This window comes from Canis aureus, chromosome 24 (assembly GCF_053574225.1).
Source record: "Canis aureus isolate CA01 chromosome 24, VMU_Caureus_v.1.0, whole genome shotgun sequence".
Classification (NCBI taxonomy): Eukaryota; Metazoa; Chordata; class Mammalia; order Carnivora; family Canidae; genus Canis; species Canis aureus.
The window spans coordinates 29,750,764-29,770,522 of record NC_135634.1 but is presented as its reverse complement, the minus strand read 5'-3'; the positions used below and the strand labels follow the sequence as shown (position 1 = coordinate 29,770,522).

At 37.6% G+C, this 19,759-nt stretch overlaps 1 protein-coding gene across 3 annotated transcripts in view; it reads right to left on the bottom strand.

The window, feature by feature from the left end:
- INTS9 (integrator complex subunit 9) overlaps positions 1-19,759 on the bottom strand; it is a 101,239-nt gene that overhangs the window by 48,831 nt on the left and 32,649 nt on the right. For 2 of the 3 annotated variants that reach the window (XM_077868676.1, XM_077868678.1), the window contains exons 2-6: positions 18,123-18,250; positions 9,760-9,820; positions 6,144-6,206; positions 2,428-2,567; positions 106-192 (exon numbers count right to left, since the gene is read on the bottom strand). In XM_077868676.1, coding sequence (XP_077724802.1) covers positions 106-192; positions 2,428-2,567; positions 6,144-6,206; positions 9,760-9,820; positions 18,123-18,250 — 479 coding nt within the window. The remainder of the gene's footprint in view (positions 1-105; positions 193-2,427; positions 2,568-6,143; positions 6,207-9,759; positions 9,821-18,122; positions 18,251-19,759) is intronic. The other variant, XM_077868677.1, reaches the window with a different exon arrangement.

Sequence of the window (19,759 nt, the reverse complement as noted above, 5' to 3'; positions counted from 1 at the left end):
CTGGTGCTAATAGTATCAATGTGAAAGCATAACATGAGAGAACAAATGAGACCGTTTTGCAAAGCCTAAGGGTTGACTGTCAAGGGAAATAGGCCTACTGCTCACCGCTGAATATCCTTGTTCTTCCACAAGGAGGCAGACTGAGCCTTGGGCACTCTTTCGATGAAATTCACCAGCTCTTCCATGAGAAGCCTGAGTTTAAAGAAAAAAGTGGTGAACAGTCATAAAAGAATGAGAAAAACATACACTCTACATTGTAGCCAAGACAAATGGGCTTGTCTGCCTTTCCCCGCTGCCTCAATCATCTTTCTCTCTGTTGCATATAAACTTGGATACTGTTATACATAAAACTGAACAAAACCCCAACCATCTCATTAAACTTCCACGTTAAACATTTAGAACATAAATGAGTTAATTCAACTTTAAAACAAGCCTGGCATGTATCTTATCTTTGAACACTGAAATATACAAGCCTGTGATTGAAATCCTACTCTTAAGACCTGTGCCATTAGAGAAATAAAAATACTAAGGGAGAAAAAGTCATGTGACGGTGAAGTACCTGATTTTTGTGGCAGCATGGGTAGGTAGGGCTGTTTTTTTATGGCAATGTTACATGGACATTTTAAACTGGAAAATGCATTTTAGGAATTTACAAAATTCCAGGTGGAAGAATACTCTAAGGATTCATACTAAAAGCCTAACTCAAAGACCTGCCAAAGGACCAGCTCTTTGTGCAGATCACAAGATGGACTCTAATGGAATCACAACTGAGGCAACCTAAGAAATGCTTCACTTGAGAGGATCAATGATGCATGTGCTCTGAGGAATACATGGCACAGAGAACTGTTAGAATCCTGGATGGCCAGAAGATGACCAAAAACCAAGAAACAGATTTTCAACATCTTGAATCCCCTTTCAGAATCCAGTATAGATGATCCATATTAACTTAAATCTTCTCCCAATCAACATATAGCTATAGCAAGCCATCAATTTACGAGCATTTGAATGTTGAATAACTTCATTTCATTTCCACTGATTTATTTATTCCTAATCCCATCTCCTCCTTTCTTTTTTTTTTTTTTTTTATTTTTTTTTATTTTTTTATTTTTATTTTTTAATTTATTTATGATAGTCACAGAGAGAGAGAGAGAGAGAGGCAGAGACACAGGCAGAGGGAGAAGCAGGCTCCATGCACCGGGAGCCTGATGTGGGATTCGATCCCGGGTCTCCAGGATCGCGCCCTGGGCCAAAGGCAGGCGCCAAACCGCTGCGCCACCCAGGGATCCCCATCTCCTCCTTTCATCTTGAGAGAGCAGCATTAGTTCCAGCACTCAAAGATCTGGGACCTAGGCGCCTTATCGTTCTGACTGTAGCTCTATGAAGAACAGTCTGGTGTGTCCTTCCTCATGCTTTAACTTTTTCAGACTAGAGTCTAATGTTTTCAGCTTATCCTCATTGCAACTGATCCATCTCTTGTGTTTTACTTCCCTATAATGTCTCTTCCTCAGATCCCTATGTTTCTCTGTACACATTACATGTTCTTTAATGTGAGCTGACACAAAAATGAGGACATATTTTGTTTCACCTACGGTAATTCCATCTTGTTATACTTCTGCAAGACATGAGAACCCAAAGCTAAGAGTCCATATCAACATCTTGATCTCATATTTTGAGTCTTGATAGCTTCACCTGACACCATTCTTGTTAGTTTGCTTCAACTCTTTTTTTCTGGGGTAGGTGATTTTCTTCACATAACTTATCTCACTGAATGATGTTATGGGTACTTGAAGCAAATACCTGTGTCATGAAAGCTTGGGGGAATGCAGAGAGAGAAATGGCAGAGCATTCTCAGAGTCAAAGGAAGTTTTACTCCTTAGAGTTCTGAGTTGCACTCTGTCAAAAGTACAGTCAACTTAACTGTCTAAAAAAAAAAAAAAAAAAAAAACTTAACTGTCTAATTACTTATCCTATTTTCTACAAGCTGTCTCCATTTATAGTCTGCATTAAATCATAAAGGGGGAAAATTCTGAAAACAAAGTAATAAAATTTCTTCTTTTCTTAAATGTGCTACGCTCCTTTCTCCTGAAGCTCTTTGCATCGCAACTCTGTGGTGTCTTAACTCAAACGTTACCTCCCCTAATTAGTATCATCTGCACAGAGGATCTGTCTTGGTGAACACCTTCCTCTAGTCTTTGTTTCAAAAACAGAAAAAAAAAAAAAAAAAAAAAAAAGACTAAGACAACTCACTGCATTAATCTCCAGGCAATTTCAACGAATACTTGTTTTATTTAGAGAGTTGTCTATTCATGCCAATTCTTTGGGTTAGCTGCTCAGAAGGAGACACCAATCCCTCCTGGCACAACACTCCATTACACAGTCACCACAGAAAGGAGTACTTTCTCTTAGGATACGGATATACACTCTCACCTGCCAATCTGAACGGTGGGTTCTGTGGCATACACTGTGCCTGTGAAACCGGTGTGCTCAGTGATGTAGGGCAGTGCCATCATGCAGTGGTAGTTAGAGATGAGGATCACATCTACTGTAGACAGATCTATTAGCTCGGTCTGAAAAGAAAGGGGAGGGAATGATACATATCTGTTCAGGGCACATAGATCAACGTGATGTGACTGAAAAATGATGCTGTCAGAATGCAGAGAAGTCGTTTTTGTACTACAGAATAATGATGCCTTTCCTGCAACACTTCTATTCTCTCATTTTAGGATATTTCCTAATACTGACATTAAGTAGCATGACAGGATGGCTAAGAACGAGAATGCAGCCAGTGCACCAGCAGCACTCTGATTTTACTAAAATAGAGTTCTGAGTTTGACATATGAGGGTAAATGACAACAGAACACTTCAGCAGCTGCTGCCTGGCAAATGCAACCAGTTACCATGAAGCAGAGAGAGCACAACAGAAGCTGTGAGGGGAACCAGAATATAATGCACCACGGCTACTGGTTTATTGGCAACAGAGAGAGCAGCATGCAGAGGAAATGCATGCAAGTCAAATGCAGGAGTAAACATTTTTTTTTTTTTTTTAAGGTAACTTTTGAACAGTGCTGGATGTAGAACAACAAAAAAAATTTAGTGGCAGAATCACAAAAGGAAATTATACTCTCATATTCTGCCCTAGGCTTAAACTCAAATCTACCTTTTACTCCATTGTTAGGGTCACGTGAAAGAGGAAAATGCCACTGTTTAGTAAATTTTATGAAAACCTTTTTAGTAGAAGGAACTGTTTTTCCCATATATTTAAGTCCTACCTGTCTTTTAAGGCTCAATTCTCTTCTTCCATTAAGCCTTCCTGATTTGCCCAGATAAAACAAACATTTCTTCCTCAGAACTGCCAAGACACTTTATGGATGTCCCTCTTATGACAGTTAGCATTCTGCCCAACAGCTCCTCAAAGTACCACTTGGACAGTATTAAATGTCTCTGAGGTTAAGAATCTTGTGTGACTCATCTCTGTCCCCTCCCAGTGGTGGTAGCCAGTGCAAAGCAAGCCTTGGTGCACTGTCTTTGGAGGAATGCAACATTATGACTAGCACCTTCCATAGGAAAAAGTGAGTTGCTATGGTTCAGAGACATCATCTTAGTCACTAAAGTTCCCTCTAGAAACTATATGAAGCACTAAGGGAAATATGGGGTAAGTCAAGGAAGTGTTTTAGTTAGGAGAATGGGTTATTGAACTAATATGTCTCCCACAGAGAAAAAGTAACAAAGATGTTCATGACATCTTTGCAAATAATAGAGATGATGCGCCATTTTGGCTGTCGGTATTTTCTAGTTGAATGATTTTACATGCAAAATAAGTTAATTTAAAAAAGCCACCAAGACATAATCAGCTCCTGAAGACAGCATGTAGATTAGAGGTCAGAAGCTACCCATTGCTAGGGCAATGGCAATCTGTGTGAATAAAATGCCTAATGATAGCTATAGTTAATTTATACCACCCTTAACTCTATGTTGTATGCCGTACACTTCCAAGACAATACCCTCATAATGAGGGGTCATGTAACATTTCACTAGTTCTGTTCCCTACTCTCTCTCTAGAACCATTTCTAAATAAATAAGAAAATTAAGATATAATTACAGAGTGACAGATCTGGAAGATAACAAGGGAATAACAGTTGAAGCAACAAGAAAGCTCAAAAGCATCTCCACTCTCCCTCTTGCATTTAGAAACTGGGTGAGTTTGAAATTTCTCTTTAATATATAAGAATCAGCCCACAGAGTCTAGAATGATGAAAAATCTGGTGAGGACAGCTGGAAGAAAAAAAATATATATATACACTCTGTATATATATCAAGAGTGCCTACATAAACATTTTTCTTCTGAGAAATAAATTTAACATCCAAACCATGTTTATATACTCACATTTATATATTTGCTTACATTCTTTCACTTGATGAAATCCAATGAGGATTATTTTAATTTTCAACTTGTATATAGACACTTGGGTTCTATAGATCATAAACTGGGTCAAACACTCATAATTTACTAGCTGCTTACTATACTGCCCTAGACCTTACTCAGTCTACAGTGTGGACTTTGAGGCATACAAAAATGTTTAAGGTAGTTGTACTAGATTATAAATTCCATGAAGACTGGGAGTAGGTCTGCCTGGCTCACCTTCAAGTCTGTGAAGACTGAATTGGAGTAAGTACCTCTCTCCTGATTCTGTGACTCTCTTATTTTCTCCCAAGCATACAATGCCCTACCTCTACCTTAAAATAGTGACTATTACTAACTTGATACAAACTACAAGGCAATACGAGTTGAAAACCCTTATATATATAGCTCTAGAAGCCTCAATAGATCAATAATCCTTTAGCCCAGCAAAAGATGAACTGTGAAATGATAATTGTTTAATTCCAATTTCTAATAGTTTAGTACTTTATGGAGCAGGTCAGAAAGTCATCAGAACATCAATTCATAAATTCTACATTGTTGTCCACGAACTGAAGGTTGCAGCAGTCAGTACTGTACCGAAAATAAATGTAGCACTTGAGATTAGGAATCTTTGAACAGATGGGGACCTGTCCCACCAATTCCTAAATGACAGATAAAGGTGACAAAAGATTTGAATAGCAGTTAGGAAGAGACCAGGATTCTTGGTAACTCTTTAGCTTCACCCTTATTCTCATTACTTTATCTCAAACTTTTTCCCTTATCTGCCATCTTCAATTACCATACCTTGCTTTGTCTTTCTTCTTCTCTTTCACTCCACTATCCCAAAAGGGCACATACACATACTTCAAAGCAGAAAAGTTTATCTACAGAGTATCAAAGAAAGTGTTGAAATGGAAAGAGAGGCAGGAAGAGAGTACAAAAATAAGGGAAACAGTACTCCAAATTTTCTTTTGGCACTGAACTGTGAAAGTATCTCCTATAGGCACTATAATCCACTAGGTGCATGGAAAAAATAGAATGGTAGCCTCTCGTTGATTTCTTCAGGAACCTGGGACTTGCTAACTACTGGTCTTCCTATACTGTCTGTTGAGAATGCCATCTACACCACTCTAGAGACCAGCATTGTTGAGGGATTAGCTGTCTTTAAAATGAATGGAAATTGATCTTCACTTCCTTTAAAATGATAAAACTGGCCCCAAACTCGTAACAATCTCACTGTGATAATAATATGTAAGCAATAGGTACCTGTGGCTCAATTCAGAATCTGTGAATTTTAAGCAATATTTGATATGATATTTCAAGTCAGCAAGAATTTTTACATTTTACTATATTGGCTGAATTAACAGCAATTCCCAAATACCCACTGTAAGCAGGACTACAAAAGGTATGGCTAATCTAAGACACAGGCATGTAATTACAAAACTGAGAGGCTTGAGCTATTTCTAAACCTTTGTATGCCCTGGTACAAAGTATCGGTGGGGATTACAGAAAGAACAAGGAATACAAAAAAGCAGAGTTAAATTTCTTACAGATAATATAAAAATCTCCTAAAAAAATAAAAAAATAAAAAGCTCCTAAATGATTATATTTTAGCTGCATAATAATGTGCCTAGAATAATAGATTCATTTCAAATTGAAAACAAAGCTAAGCCCCTTAAAATTATTTCTTGACTTCATTTTGAGAGATATGCTTTGTTTCTAGTAAGAATCACTTTCATCTTACCTCTGGTAGGCAGAATTCAGGCACAGAATCCACAAATACATGACCTGAGCACTCTTTTAGCTCCTAAAAGTAACAAAAAGGAAAAAAATTCTAGAAGAGATATCCAACAGATACAGCACCAAAGAAACTTCATCCCCAAACCAAGCTTTCCATGAAGAATCATAGATTGCCAAAGAGTTAGAGGGCAGCTGGAAGGTTATTCAGGCCAACTGTTTTTCCTATTTAGGCCCAGGGAGGCTAAGTGTCTTATTCAGGATAAAAAATGCTGTTTGGTGGCTAACTTAGAATTTGTACATTTCTTGATGTCTCTTCAAGGCAGGTGTGGACATATGCTACTTTCTAACTCATGATGCAGTGCTTTCCAAGTAATAGTCATATAGCCTGTACAGCAAAATCAGAATGATCTGGTAATACTCATGGAAGTAAAGATACCTGAGTCCCATCTAAGACCCAAGGGATCAGAAGTCTGGGGATGAGGCATGCAACCTATATTTATAATAAGCAAGTCTAGTGATTTTATTATGCAATCAGCTTAGGAGTTCTGGTCCTAGACAAATGACTTACAGCCTCTTTCTCCTCCTACCAAGGGTTGAGGGGTAAGGGGTAAGCAAGGACAGAGAAGAAGAGTAGAGGGTAGGGATTAAACCATCACCACCACCATCACCTCCATGAACATAATCTTTGTCTTTGCGGAGCATACAATTTATTCAGGGCTATAAACCAAAGGTCTTCATTCAAAAGAAAAAAGTATACTTACGTAGAAAAAAAAAATAAACTACAACTCCCCACTCTGCTCATGACCTACCATATTTAATATGCCTTAGTTTGGATTTCCTCAAAAACAGATGTCAAGAAAAGGGTGAGTGCAAGCTTATCTGGAAGCGCTGAGAAAAGAGCAGGATAGGTGAGTGATTAAGGGAAAGGACAGGAGCAGAAAATGGATATGTTACTGAACTACATACCACTGTGGGCAGCTGGAACTTACTCCCACAGGAACTCTAAGAAATGGTGTAGAAGATACACCTTGGAGTCACACTCCCCAAAGGCAAAGGATCTGGGATATTTACATGGAAACTTCTGCATTTTGTGTAGCTTCACGGAAAAAGCTCTCTGGCAGATTGGTAGACATACTGGCAGCTGAAATTATGAGAGAATAGCACAGGGAAGAGGCATGAGTGGGCCACCAACAGGGTCTGCTACAATGCCTCCAGAGGCCACTAGAGATCAGCTGTCAGCTGATACACATGCAGCTAGAGTTGCTGTCTTCCCTCACTCCTACTTTAAACTGAAATCAGTGGAGGATTTTTTTGGTTCATCAAGGTTAACATTTTTTATGATTTTATAAGGAAATGAGTGAAAATCAGTATTTGGCTGATAGTTTGCTCTTTCCAGAAAAAGAGAAATACTGTTGGAATTTTGTTCCATCATGTTTTCATTCATCACTGAACATGCCTTTCTATATAGTCATATATGCGTGTCTTTATACATTAGAGTCTGAATGGTTTTACTCTTAATCTTTATCTAAAATTAGGGTATTAACTATGTGTTATTTTCCTTTTGAATTTTACAAGTCTCATATCAGAACCTTGACAGAAGATTTCCTCCCCTTGCCTTCCACTGTAAACTGGCTCCTCTCTATAGAATTACTGTTTAAACAGTGAAAGACGGAGCCAAAAACGGACTGAAACAGTTCTTAATTATAGTGTACCTGTTAGCTAAAAACAAATGAGCAATTATGTTTAATGAGAGAAGACTTCCAACTCCCTTAGGATGAGGCTAAATATGATTAAAGACAAATCATGGGAAATTTCAAAGTCCTGCCTGGTCTTAAATTGGCTATGTAATCTTCTTCCCCATAATGTTACACATTGGAGCATGTCCACCTCACATGACAAAGCCTCCTCAGAGGCTCTCCTCTTTCGTGGCCTGGAAAAGCGTATTTGCCATTCCGTGCGCTCACAGTGTCCCTGTATTTTATTCACCACTCCCTTGTAATGAAATGCTCCCACATACACATGCAAGTCATTTTCGCTCACAATGTACTGGTAATGGGATGCTTCCAAGCCTTTCTCAGGGAACAATGATTTATAGCCAGCAGGAGAGTCAGGCTGAAATCAGGTGCACAGGTCCCTGAATGTCACATAATTTTACAGTTAACTATGAGGGAAATCTGGTTTCAAAATACGCATTTGGCCTGCACTGGAGGTTGGGGTGCAGTTATAGAAATTAATTCTATAAAAATACCACCCCTTTCTTTAACAATACCTACTACAAGAAGAAAATGCCTTACACAGATTATTCTTTTTAAGAATCAAATTTATTCAGTCTTTCAGTTGTGAAATTTGTGGGCAGCCCAGGTGGCTCAGTGGTTTAGCGCTGCCTTCAGCCCAGGGTGTGATCCTGGAGACCCAGGAAGACCCAGGATCGAGTCCCATGTCAGGCTCCCTGCATGGAGCCTGCTGCTCCCTCTGCCTGTGTCTCTGCCTTTCTCTCTCTCTGATGAATAAATAAATAAAATTAAAAAAAAATTGTGAAATTTGAGAGAGGAAGAATGATTTAGAGGACGAAGAGTGGCATGGATGAGCTTTATAGTTTTTAACCATCCTTTACTTTGGATCTTTTTAGTAGAAAATATGACTAGATTACAGTTTTAACATTTTTTGTATCTTTGGCTCTCATTTATAAATTGACTGCCTAAAAACTGATCTGAGGAAGGAATTATTATGATGAAGATAATCTAATGTCAAAAACTTAATAGCCTCAAAGAAAAAAGTTATTTGTCATTTACTGTAGGTGTAGTCAGTGATTAAAGTCATAACAGAACCCCAAACCCTAAATTCCTAGAACTGTACCATTTTTTTATGACCTACATAAGGCTGCCCATTCTAGGTTACCAGGAAAGGCTGGAATAAGATCATAGTTCATAGTTGAGAAGACCCTTTTTTACAATTTACCCAAGAACATACCCCTCCCCCAACCAAAAGAACACACTGCCTGGGAAGTTAAAACACTGGCTTCGTAGTCTGTTCTTTACATGGCAGCCAGAGTGATCTGATCAGACAATGATACTGCCTTCTTAAAACCTTCCATGGCCTCTCCTCACCCAAAGAGTAAGAAGCAAACTTTGTTCAAAGCCCTACCTTACCTAACTGCCGACAGAAGCAGTTTAAAACTCACATACTTGAGGATTTTAAAGTTTAAAAAAAAAAATTCTACTCCTTCCAGTCATGGAGTTAGTACAGCCTGAAAATAGAACGAACCGGATGGAACTCTCTATAGGCATTACCTTTGAAACTCTCATTGCATTTCTAAAAATAATAGTTTTCTTTCTGTGGTGATAAAATGTATTTGCAGCAGAAGTTCCTAGATTTTTACACACAAGCAAATTGGACCTGAATCTGAACACTGAGATTCCCTAAAAGGCTCTTAAAAAACAATAATCGCCAAGTTTAGATTATTTCTAAAGAAATAGAAGACCCTACACATGGATCTCGGGATTTTTCAGAGAATACACAGAGGGAAAAAAATGAGCCCACCAGTCACATTACAATAGGGGTGGCTCTGGTATCACAAGATGGCTTTCCACTGGGTGTAGATATGCCTCGGTTATCATTACCTTGTCCAAAAAAGCATTTCCATCCTTTAGGGACCAGCCAGGAAGATTAGACAGCCTGGGACTGCAAAACAAAAGATTAAATTATCCTAAGTAGATTATAGTCCTCAGTGATTTCATGGTAACTGTATCGTCTCCATAAAGTTAAAAACAGTTTCAAATTACTGGCAGCAATGTCCACCCAAAATACTAATAGAAAAGATGAAAAATAACCATGTTGTAACAAGCTTAAGAATTATGTGGCAACAGAACATTAAAAAGCCAAATAGTTTAGCTCTAAACTGGGAAGATGAAAGACTCCTATGCAGAATAATAAAGGGAAAGAAGAAAGATGAGACACTAGAACATTTTATAGTTTTCCAGTGACTGCCCATGACTTCACCTTGCTTGTGCTTGACAAGAAGCCTGAGGGGAGAGCTGAATGGGATCATCATATTGTGGATGAGAAAACAGACTCAAGGAGTCAGGTGCTCTGACAAGAACACTCAGCTGCCTATCAGCCTGAATTCACTGCAAATAAAAATACCTGAATTTCAGTCAAGTCCACATTCCAGATTCACTGTTTATAAATGGATTAGTCACTTCTCACCTGTGGCTTGGGTTTCCAATTCTGGAAAATGAACCTAGTTTTCCTAAGTATTACAAAATGACAGCATATGTAGGTGAATACTTTCTAGATAGTGAGGCTGATTTCAAGTACATGTTACATTTAAGAAATCTAGATTCAGATATCATTTACTTCTGGTAATCTCAGAATTTGAGTGTATGCTATTAGTTGACTAGAAGAATTATGCTGAAGGCTGAAAATGCAAATAACTTAGGGAGAAATGCTGATGAAAAGAAAAACTTAATGACCAAGGTGTTATGTGAAGAAAGCACATCAGTAGTACAAGTTGGATGGTGACAGGATGTTAGCAGTTCATCACAAAATTAGTCTCTAAAGTAAAAAATTAAGGGCAAAATAATGGTGTGGGACTAAAAGACTCCATAATCAGAAATCAAATTAATATACAGTCCCTCATCTTTTTGCCAAAATAGTTTTATCAAGTTCAGACTTTGTAATTAGGGTATGAAAGTCAAATAGAAACACAAATATTGTTAATATTTTCCAGTCTTTTAGAAAAGGTTAAAAACCCGAGTAAAATATGCATCTATCTAATTTTAGAGAAAAATAAGAATTTGAGGGATAACTTTTAATTCTGACATAATTTCAAATTTACGGAAAAGTTCTAAGAATGTAAGGATAATGAAGTCACATACCTTTCCCTATTCTCTGTTTACATTTTGCTTTTATTTATCAAAAAGTGAGAATTTTGGATTTCATACTTAGGAATGAAAATTACTAGTAGCAGAATAAATTTGGTTTGTATAAAATATACCTGATAAGCTTGTTTTTTAAAACTGTGGGAGTTCTCTGCTCTAACCTCTCAGAAAAATATTCTATCATTAATGGTTTAATTTCCATCTCATTTCATGGTTACATGTGTGTCTTCACTTCTAGACTTCTTGAAAAATGTATTTACTGTCAGATCAGATCTAAAAACGAAGCACTCAGATGAAAGTATAATGACAAAACAAAGGGAATACTGTTCTCATCTCATGCCCGCTAACTCTCTAAAGAAAGGTTGTAAATATCCACTTTCCTTTGTAAAGAGAACTGGATCACAGGACATGCATTGTCTGTTCCCCACACACGAATCAGCCCTCAAATTATAGATGACTGATTCAGCAGTCTTCACATGTCCTCACTGCTTATCAGACAATTCTTTTTAAAGTAAAATGTTCAGATGCTGTAGGTTTCTTTTTATTTTCCCCTAAGATTCTATTTTTAAGTAATCTCTACACCCAGTGTGGAGCTTAAACTTACAACCCTGAGATCAAGAGTCACATTGGTCCTCCACCTGAGCCAGCCAGGAGCCCCCCAGAAGCTGTAGTTTTAACTCTTGTTAAACTATTTTTTAATAACATCAAAGCCTTCTATAAAACACCTGTAGTTATTCTGGATTTGAGAAATTGCCAGTAGATGGAACTGATTGCTCAAGGAAAAGCAATAACCATGTCATAACAACAGTATCAAAGATGATGGCCACAGAAATGTGTTACCAAATGGCAAAGGGATGCTGACTACAGAGATAAAAAATATTTGGTCACTGAGTTTTACTCATTTAATGACTAAATCATAGTCAGTACACTTTAAGCTACCAAAGGGAAAGGGATTTATTATACTGCTCTTAATGATCACACAATTTTCCTGTGTAATTATTTTTTTAATTTTTAAAAAAATTTTTAGAGAGAGCTAGCATGTGTGTGCATGGGGGGTGGGGTGGGGGATTGAGAGGCAGATGAAAAAGGAGAGAGAATCTTAAGCAGGCTCCACACCCAGGGTGGAGCTGACACGGAGCTTGATCTCACTACTCTGAGATCATAACCTGAGCCAAAATCAAGAGTCAGACACAACCGACTGAGCTATCCAGGTGCCCGACTGTGTAAATTTTGTAAAACAAGGAGACAGAAGTCTCCACAGAAATTTACTTTAATAAAATATGGGAGAAAAATTATGATTATAGATGAAATATCTTTGCATCTCCCATTCAACAATTTTTTAGAAAAAGTGCCATTAAAAATATTATAGTCAAGAAAAAACATGTATACAAGATCTGCCATTTTAGTATTTATTGATTCAACAATTCTATACATTACTAAATGCTTACCATGATAACTGTAGTCACCAAATGTCACCATCCATTATTTCAATATTAATGACTATATTCCTTATGCTGTATTTTTCATCTCTGTGACTTATTTACTTTATAACTAGAAGTCTATGCCTCTTAATCCCCTTCATCTATTTATTTAAAAAAATAGGTAAAATATTCCTGTAAGTATATAAATAACCTAAGGCATTTAAAAGTAATTTATTGCCTAAAAAAAAAAGTGAAAGGTAGAATGAACATGATATGCAATTCACTTTCTTTTACTTTTCATTTTTCTAACTTTTTTAAAAAAGATTTTATGTATTTATTCATGAGAGACACAGAGAGAGAGAGAGAGAGAGAGAGAGAGAGAGGGGCAGAGACACAGGCAGAGGCAGAAGCAGGCTCCATGCAGGGAATCTGATGTGGGACTCGATCCAGGGTCTCCAGGATCACACCCCGGGCTGAAGGCGGCCCTAAACCGCTGGGCCTCCGGGGCTGCCCTCATTTTTCTAACTTTCTACTTTGAAATGTATTACTTTTATAATCAGAAAAGAATGTAAGAGGCATACACATTCCTTCATTCAAAAAACATTAATAAGAGCTTACTCTTGAGCAAAGTATACAAAGTATAAGCATATGACAGTACACAAAATAATCCTTAAATTTTAGGAGGGCGCACTTTAATACAAGGAGATGGTAAACAGCAATTACAATAGAATAAAATATAAACTATGAAAGGAGTACGCCTGGGTGGCTCAGTGGTTGAGCATCTGCGTTCGGCTCAGGGCGTGATCCTGGGATCCAAGATAGAATCCCACATCAGGCTCCTCCCAGGGAGCCTGCTTTTCCCTCTGCCTGTGTCTCTGCCTGTCTCTGTCTTTCATGAAATAAATAAATTTTAAGAAAAACAAAACAAAATGAAACTATGAAGTGGTGAAGTGGTAATCAGAGGTGTTATAGGTTCACACAGAAAGGGCATGTTTGACAGTGTGGGGTATTGTGCGAGAGCTGGGAATAAGAGTTAGGAGGTGAGAGTGGAGGAGGTGCTTCCATAAAGAGGGAAGAGGGAGAGAACAGCCTTAACATGTGGTACAGTACTGTAGAAGAATGAGGTGTTCATCTTCACTCATTTAGTAATGAATCTTTATTTGTCAGGTACGTAGGTTCTGGTGATATGACCATGAATAAAACATATCTGTCCTTCTGAGTAAGCAGGGAAGACAGACATATCAAGTAATCATACAAAAAGAGTACAAAATGCTAAAAATGATGATGCAATATAGTAGAAAGTTCTCTAAAGAGGAACTGGTCAAGGCAGCGTCAAAAGAATTCTCTGGGGGGATTCCTGGGTGGCTCAGTGGTTTAGCACCTGCCTTTGGCCCAGGGCGCGATCCTAGAGTCCCGGGATTGAGACCCGCGTCGGGCTCCCGGCATGGAGCCTGCTTCTCCCTCTCTTTCTATGTCTCTCATGAATAAATAAATAAAATCTTTAAAAAAAAAAAAGAAAAAAAGAATTCTCTGGGCCTACAATGACTGAACTGAGATCTGGACAGTTCTAGATTAAAGGGGAAACTGAGTCAAAGGGCAGGGTTTGGAGGGAATAGAGAAAGACAGCTACAAGGCCTATACTCTCTTCCAGTCATTCTGACCAGCCTTTGGCATGGATATCTTATATAAAACGTTATTCAAGTGAAACTTCATAAAGAGGCCCACTTACCCTCCTCTCTGTCTCATCCAATCAGAATGCTATCTTTATATTCTTCCTACAGAAACTGGAGGTATAAATGCTCTTCTGAAGTAGGCTAAGGGAAGGCAAGATGGGGGAGGAAGAAAAGAATCTTTATGGCTGAAAGAAAAATATGTGGATATATGATTTCTTTGAAACTGAAAGGAAATGAAAAGTGAGCTACTAGAGGGGTAGATGAACTTGGTATTTATCCTAAAAGCAATGAAAACCACTGAAAGGTTTTAAAGAGGTGAGAGACAAGATTAGATATATATTTCTAAAAGTTGATTCTGAAGAAAATTGACACCATGTGCATTCTGGTAAAATATAGCACATTTGTGTGGTATTCCTATCCAAATAACCCCAATCTAATCATGAGGAGATACCAGACAAATCTAAACTGAAAGATGCTATATAAAATAATTAGGCTATACTCCTAAAAATGACAAGGTCATAAAGACAGACTATGAAACTCTTCCAGATTAATGGAGACTAAAGACAGGACAACTAAATGCAATGTGTGATCTGGACTGATCTTGGACCAGTAATGCTATTCTTTTTTTTTTTTTCCTATAAAAGGTATTAGAGTGAAATACGCATTGGTATAACTTGGGAAATATGAAAAAGGTATACAGCCTAGACACTAACACAGTGTCAGTGTGTTATCTGGATTCACTGATTTTGATTATTATACTGTGATTGTATAAAATAATTTCTTTTTTCTTAGAAAATAGGCCTCAACTATTTAGGTAGTAAAGGAGCATCCTGTATCTTTCAAATGGATCAGAAAAAATTATAAGCATACATATCAAAAGAAAATGATAAAGCACATATGATAAAATATTAACAAGGGTAATTGGGAGTTGTTTGTACTATTCTTGCAACTTTTCTATAAATCTGAAATGATTTCAAAATAAAAAGTTATGCAAAAATGGGTCTGGATTCAGATGAGAGCAAGATTAGAACTGAAGAAACTGACTAGGAGGCTCTGGCAGTAATGTCTATAAAGATGGTCATGCTTATAGCAGGACTAAAGAGAAGTGACTGGATTCTAGAGTGTTTGAGAAGGTAAAAATAACAAGGCTTCATGAAAGACTCGCATATAGGCAGTGAGAAAGAGTGGCATATCTAAGTTAACTCCCAGTTTTCTGGCTTTTGTAACAGCTTGCTAATCACTAACATAGGGTACTGAGGAGGAAAACCAGATCTGGAAAGGTCTTCTCTCCTCTTCTGAACCAAGTTTGCTCATGGACTCAGTTTGAGGCATGCTGAGTTTTGAAGTGACTTCAAACCAGATCCAAGGAATAAAAAAAAACTCAGTAGTTGTTTCGGGTATATGGATCTGGAACTCAGAAGAGAATTATTAACTAAAGATATACATTTGTAGGTTATTGTTTAGATGGTTATCAAAGCCCTAAGCATTTAGGAAATTCCCTTGGTGGAGACTCTACTGGCCAAGCACTGGATATTGAAGAATTCTGATATATGACTGTAAGTTAGAGAAAGATGAATCTCCGGAGTAGATAGAAGAGGAAGTCAGAAAAGAGGAAAACAGAGGAGCTCATTATCATGGAGGAAAGGTCCAGCTGATGGCCAGAGAACGGACAAATGTGCATTATAGGAATGAGAACGGACAAATGTGCATCTAGTGACATGGAAGTCATTTTTGACTCTAGTAAGCAATGTTCTGGTAGGTGGTATGGGCAAAGTATAGAGTGGAGAGGAGTTAGTAATGCTGAAGGGGAAAGTAGAGTTGAGAGAAGGTTAAAAACTTTTTAAAAATATATTATATTTGGGACGCCTGGGTGGCTCAGCGGTTGAGCATCTGCCTTTGGCTCAGGGCATTATCTCGGAGTCCCAGGATCGAGTCCCACATCAGGCTTCCTTCGTGGAGCCTGCTTCTCCCTCTGCCTGTGTCTTTGCCTCTCTCTCTCTCTCTCTCTCTGTGTGTGTGTGTGTATGTGTGTGTGTGTGTCTCTCATGAATAAATAAATAAAATCTTAAAAAAATTTAAAAATATTAAAATTAGAAGTGACTGAGTATAATTAAATGGGAAGAACTGAATCAAGATGGAGAGGTTCAAGATAAAAAAGAAAGATTAAAATTAATAGCAAAATCGCTCTTTAAGAAGGGTTGGGATTCAGAGAAGATAAAAGGATTCATTCTTATGACAAATCTTTACTGAGTAGCTAATATATGCCATGAACTATTTTAGGCATCCCTGACCTTAAAAACTTTTAGTGGAGAAGATAGCTAATATATAGACTAAGTATGTACATACACTATAAGTGCTATGAAGAAAAGCCAAGTAGGATGAAGGGCCAGGGAGGGACTGGGGATACTATTTTAGCCAAGTTTATCTCCAAGGTTTCTGGCCTAAGCAACAGAAAATACTCTTTATAAGGAACTACATATGGACTGCCAGTCATCCCACAAGTATAACCTCTCTCTGATGGAAGAACGATGATAAAGGGAAGAGAGTATAAGGGGATTCCAATGCTGAATCAGTGCTGTGAGAATACAGAATTAAGTAAAGACAAGAATGAATAAGAAAGGGAAAATATGCAGACAGAATTGTCTGCCCAATTCAGGACTGAGCATCAAGATAATTCATGATCTCACAGAGCATGTAGGAGCCCTTTCGGAAACTCTTTTTGTACCTTATATCTTATTTTTTAGCAATTATCTCAAATATATAGTTATTCTCTTAACACAAGTATAATGAAATCTTCAACTGTAAAATACTTTCTCCCCAACAGAATATAAGCTCTATGAGGAAAATAAAGTTGTCTTATTCATGTCTGTATCCCTTGGTTCAGCACAGTGCAGATTCCTGATAAACACCAAATAAACGAACACTGTAATCTGAGGGGGTGGGGGAGTTGAAAGAGGGCACATAGACAATAATATCACGCTATTTTAGTAAGAAATAACTTGTCAGTCATTTTTTACAGAAATATATGTGATACCTACAGTATCTGAAACAATTATAAATATATATAGATAGATAATATCTGTGGATAATAAATGTATTTCTAAGTATTGGGTGTGATTATAATTGAATTTTATCAGCTTTGCGTAAAATGTAATCTGGAATTACCTCTGAATTCTCTGTCCCCTTATTGTATCCCTTATCTCAGAAAAAAACCCAGAGGGTGAGTTTTAATTATACTTTTTCTAGAAGGTTATCATTACGAATAATCATTGCATATAGTGATGTCTTCAGGAATGAATGAAATACATTAGATAGTTTGCTCAGGTTGCTATGCTTTTAAGCTCTTAAATCTGCTTTAGATAGATTTTCTGTCTCTCCTATGTACGACTTTTTGTTACTGGGAATGTATTTGCTTCTGTTAATTACCCAACTCTCTTATAAATTGCTGTTTTCAATTAACTGCAAGCTGGGAAACCAATTTCTTAAAGTCATAGTAAGAGTAAACAGTGGTGACTATAGGCTTCAGGTAATCTATCTGCTTTAAGACAAGGACTTTGGCTGCATATATTATTCTATAATTTCTATTGCTGACTATTATGAAAAAAACACATAGATACCTATCAAAAAGAAATGTCGGCTCTATGATGTCAAGTCCCTGCAAAGGCAGTTAAATTATTCTAAAATTCAATTCTTGGGCTCATCAGTTGACCATTTATCAGCTCTTATATGAATTAGCAAGAAAGATGAAATATACATGACCTTACTTGCACGGAGCAGTTGCAAGAACATTTACAGAAGCTCAGAAGAAGTTATAATAAAGAAGTCAATCAATAAATCCATACAACACTTTCCATCAACCCAGCCAAAGGAAATAATTCTGATGAAGAACATTTTTAAGGGAACAAAGTAAACTAAGGACAACACACAAGGTACTGGTAATCTTTATGCTAATCAGTATCATTTTTCAGCAAACCAATGCTCATTTAGTCTCAGATGCAGCAGCACATACCTTTGAACAAGTGGCAAAGGAAGGAAATTGAGAGTGGAAGTCATGTCCAGTCCACAGTCCAACATAATGGTAGTTGATTTGAATTTAAGCACATTGCACGGTAAGGTTGGGTGCCCCGACAGGCAATACTGAAAAAAAAAAATCACATATCAATAATCAATTATAGAAAAAAATGTAAAAAGTATAGTGAATTAAGTAGAACTGATCATCTTCTCTTACAAGAACAGCATGTAAATTCAGCTAATATTCTATGGAGCTTCTCCTCCCTTTTCCAGCTCTGGATATCACTTTCCTCAGCAGTTCAAAAGTCTCAGGTCATAATTTTTCACAGGATGCCAAGTTCTATCTCAGGCAAGCACAGTTCTGGAGGGACTAAAGTTATTCCAAGTAGAAGGTTTACAGGGTTTAGTTATCTGCCCCCTTCTCACATGACACTTACAAGTCCCCACTACCCCACAGCACCTAAGTACTGCCTAAGGCTGTAGAGGTCAATTAAATTCTAAGCTGGATCCTCAAACAGTTAGGTGTTCTCCTGTAAAGAAGTCAAGTGATTTCCTCAAAGAGGAAGTGATTGGGAAGGGTTAACAAGCAGTATCAGTAAGGAGTTATGGCCCATCCTTGTCAGAAGAAATGACTCAAAAGGACAAGTGACTTCCCTGATGTGCAGATACTTAAGCAGGAGTGAGGGACACCTACTCCCAACCAATCAAGAGTCTCTTGCCTGTGGCAGCAGACCTCAGAAGTCAAAAGGGCACAAGCCACAGTGGCATATTCAAAGGAGAGTGATGAGGCAAGACAATACACTGACCTCGAACATTTCTCATGTCCTTTTCAATGTAGTGAGGATGACAGATCTGCCACACTGCAAATTATTTATATGGGATGTACCCTGTCACCATTCATAATTCTATTGCTGCTCTGGAGAAAAGAAATGAAAGAAGGAAAAGACCTTTCCCCCCATTTTTAAAGTCATCCTGTAGAAGCCTCCCTTCAACAGCAAAGCCCAGAAAATGGAGGGATCAAGGCTCTCAATCCCTCAACAAGTGCATTCTCTCTTACTGATTTAAGTACAAGTCCAAAACAAGTCAGGGTAATGTGACATCAATGCCTGGCCCCACATGGCCACAGTAGCTCAGGCTGTTTTTTGAGGTATTTGCTGCTGTTGGTTCTGACACTGGATAAATTTCCTCCTTTTCTCCACAGGATATTACAGGGACTGATTTTTTTTTTTTTTTAAACTGCATGTTCTAAAAATGAAAAGGACAAGAGCCAAGAATCTGTTATTCTGTAAGCTTTTTCTTTATTCCAAGTTTATGTATGATGATTGTATTTTCCAAACCAAAACTCACAACACATGATCAGAAATGGTACAAGATAACTTGCAATGAAAACATCACAAGTTATTTAAAATCGTAATTGTCCTAAAAAATTCCAGGAAGCATGACTTGGGTAATTAGACTTTACTAAGTTCATTCTTTGACAGGTGTCAGAATTATAGAAATAAACTATCCTACTAATTAAGATAGAGATATCCTTACCCCCATTCTCTATCTGGTTCCCTCCTGGTGGCTTAGTCTTTATCCTTTTATAAGAATTACTAATTAAAGGTAAACTATCTCAAAACAAACACAAAACAT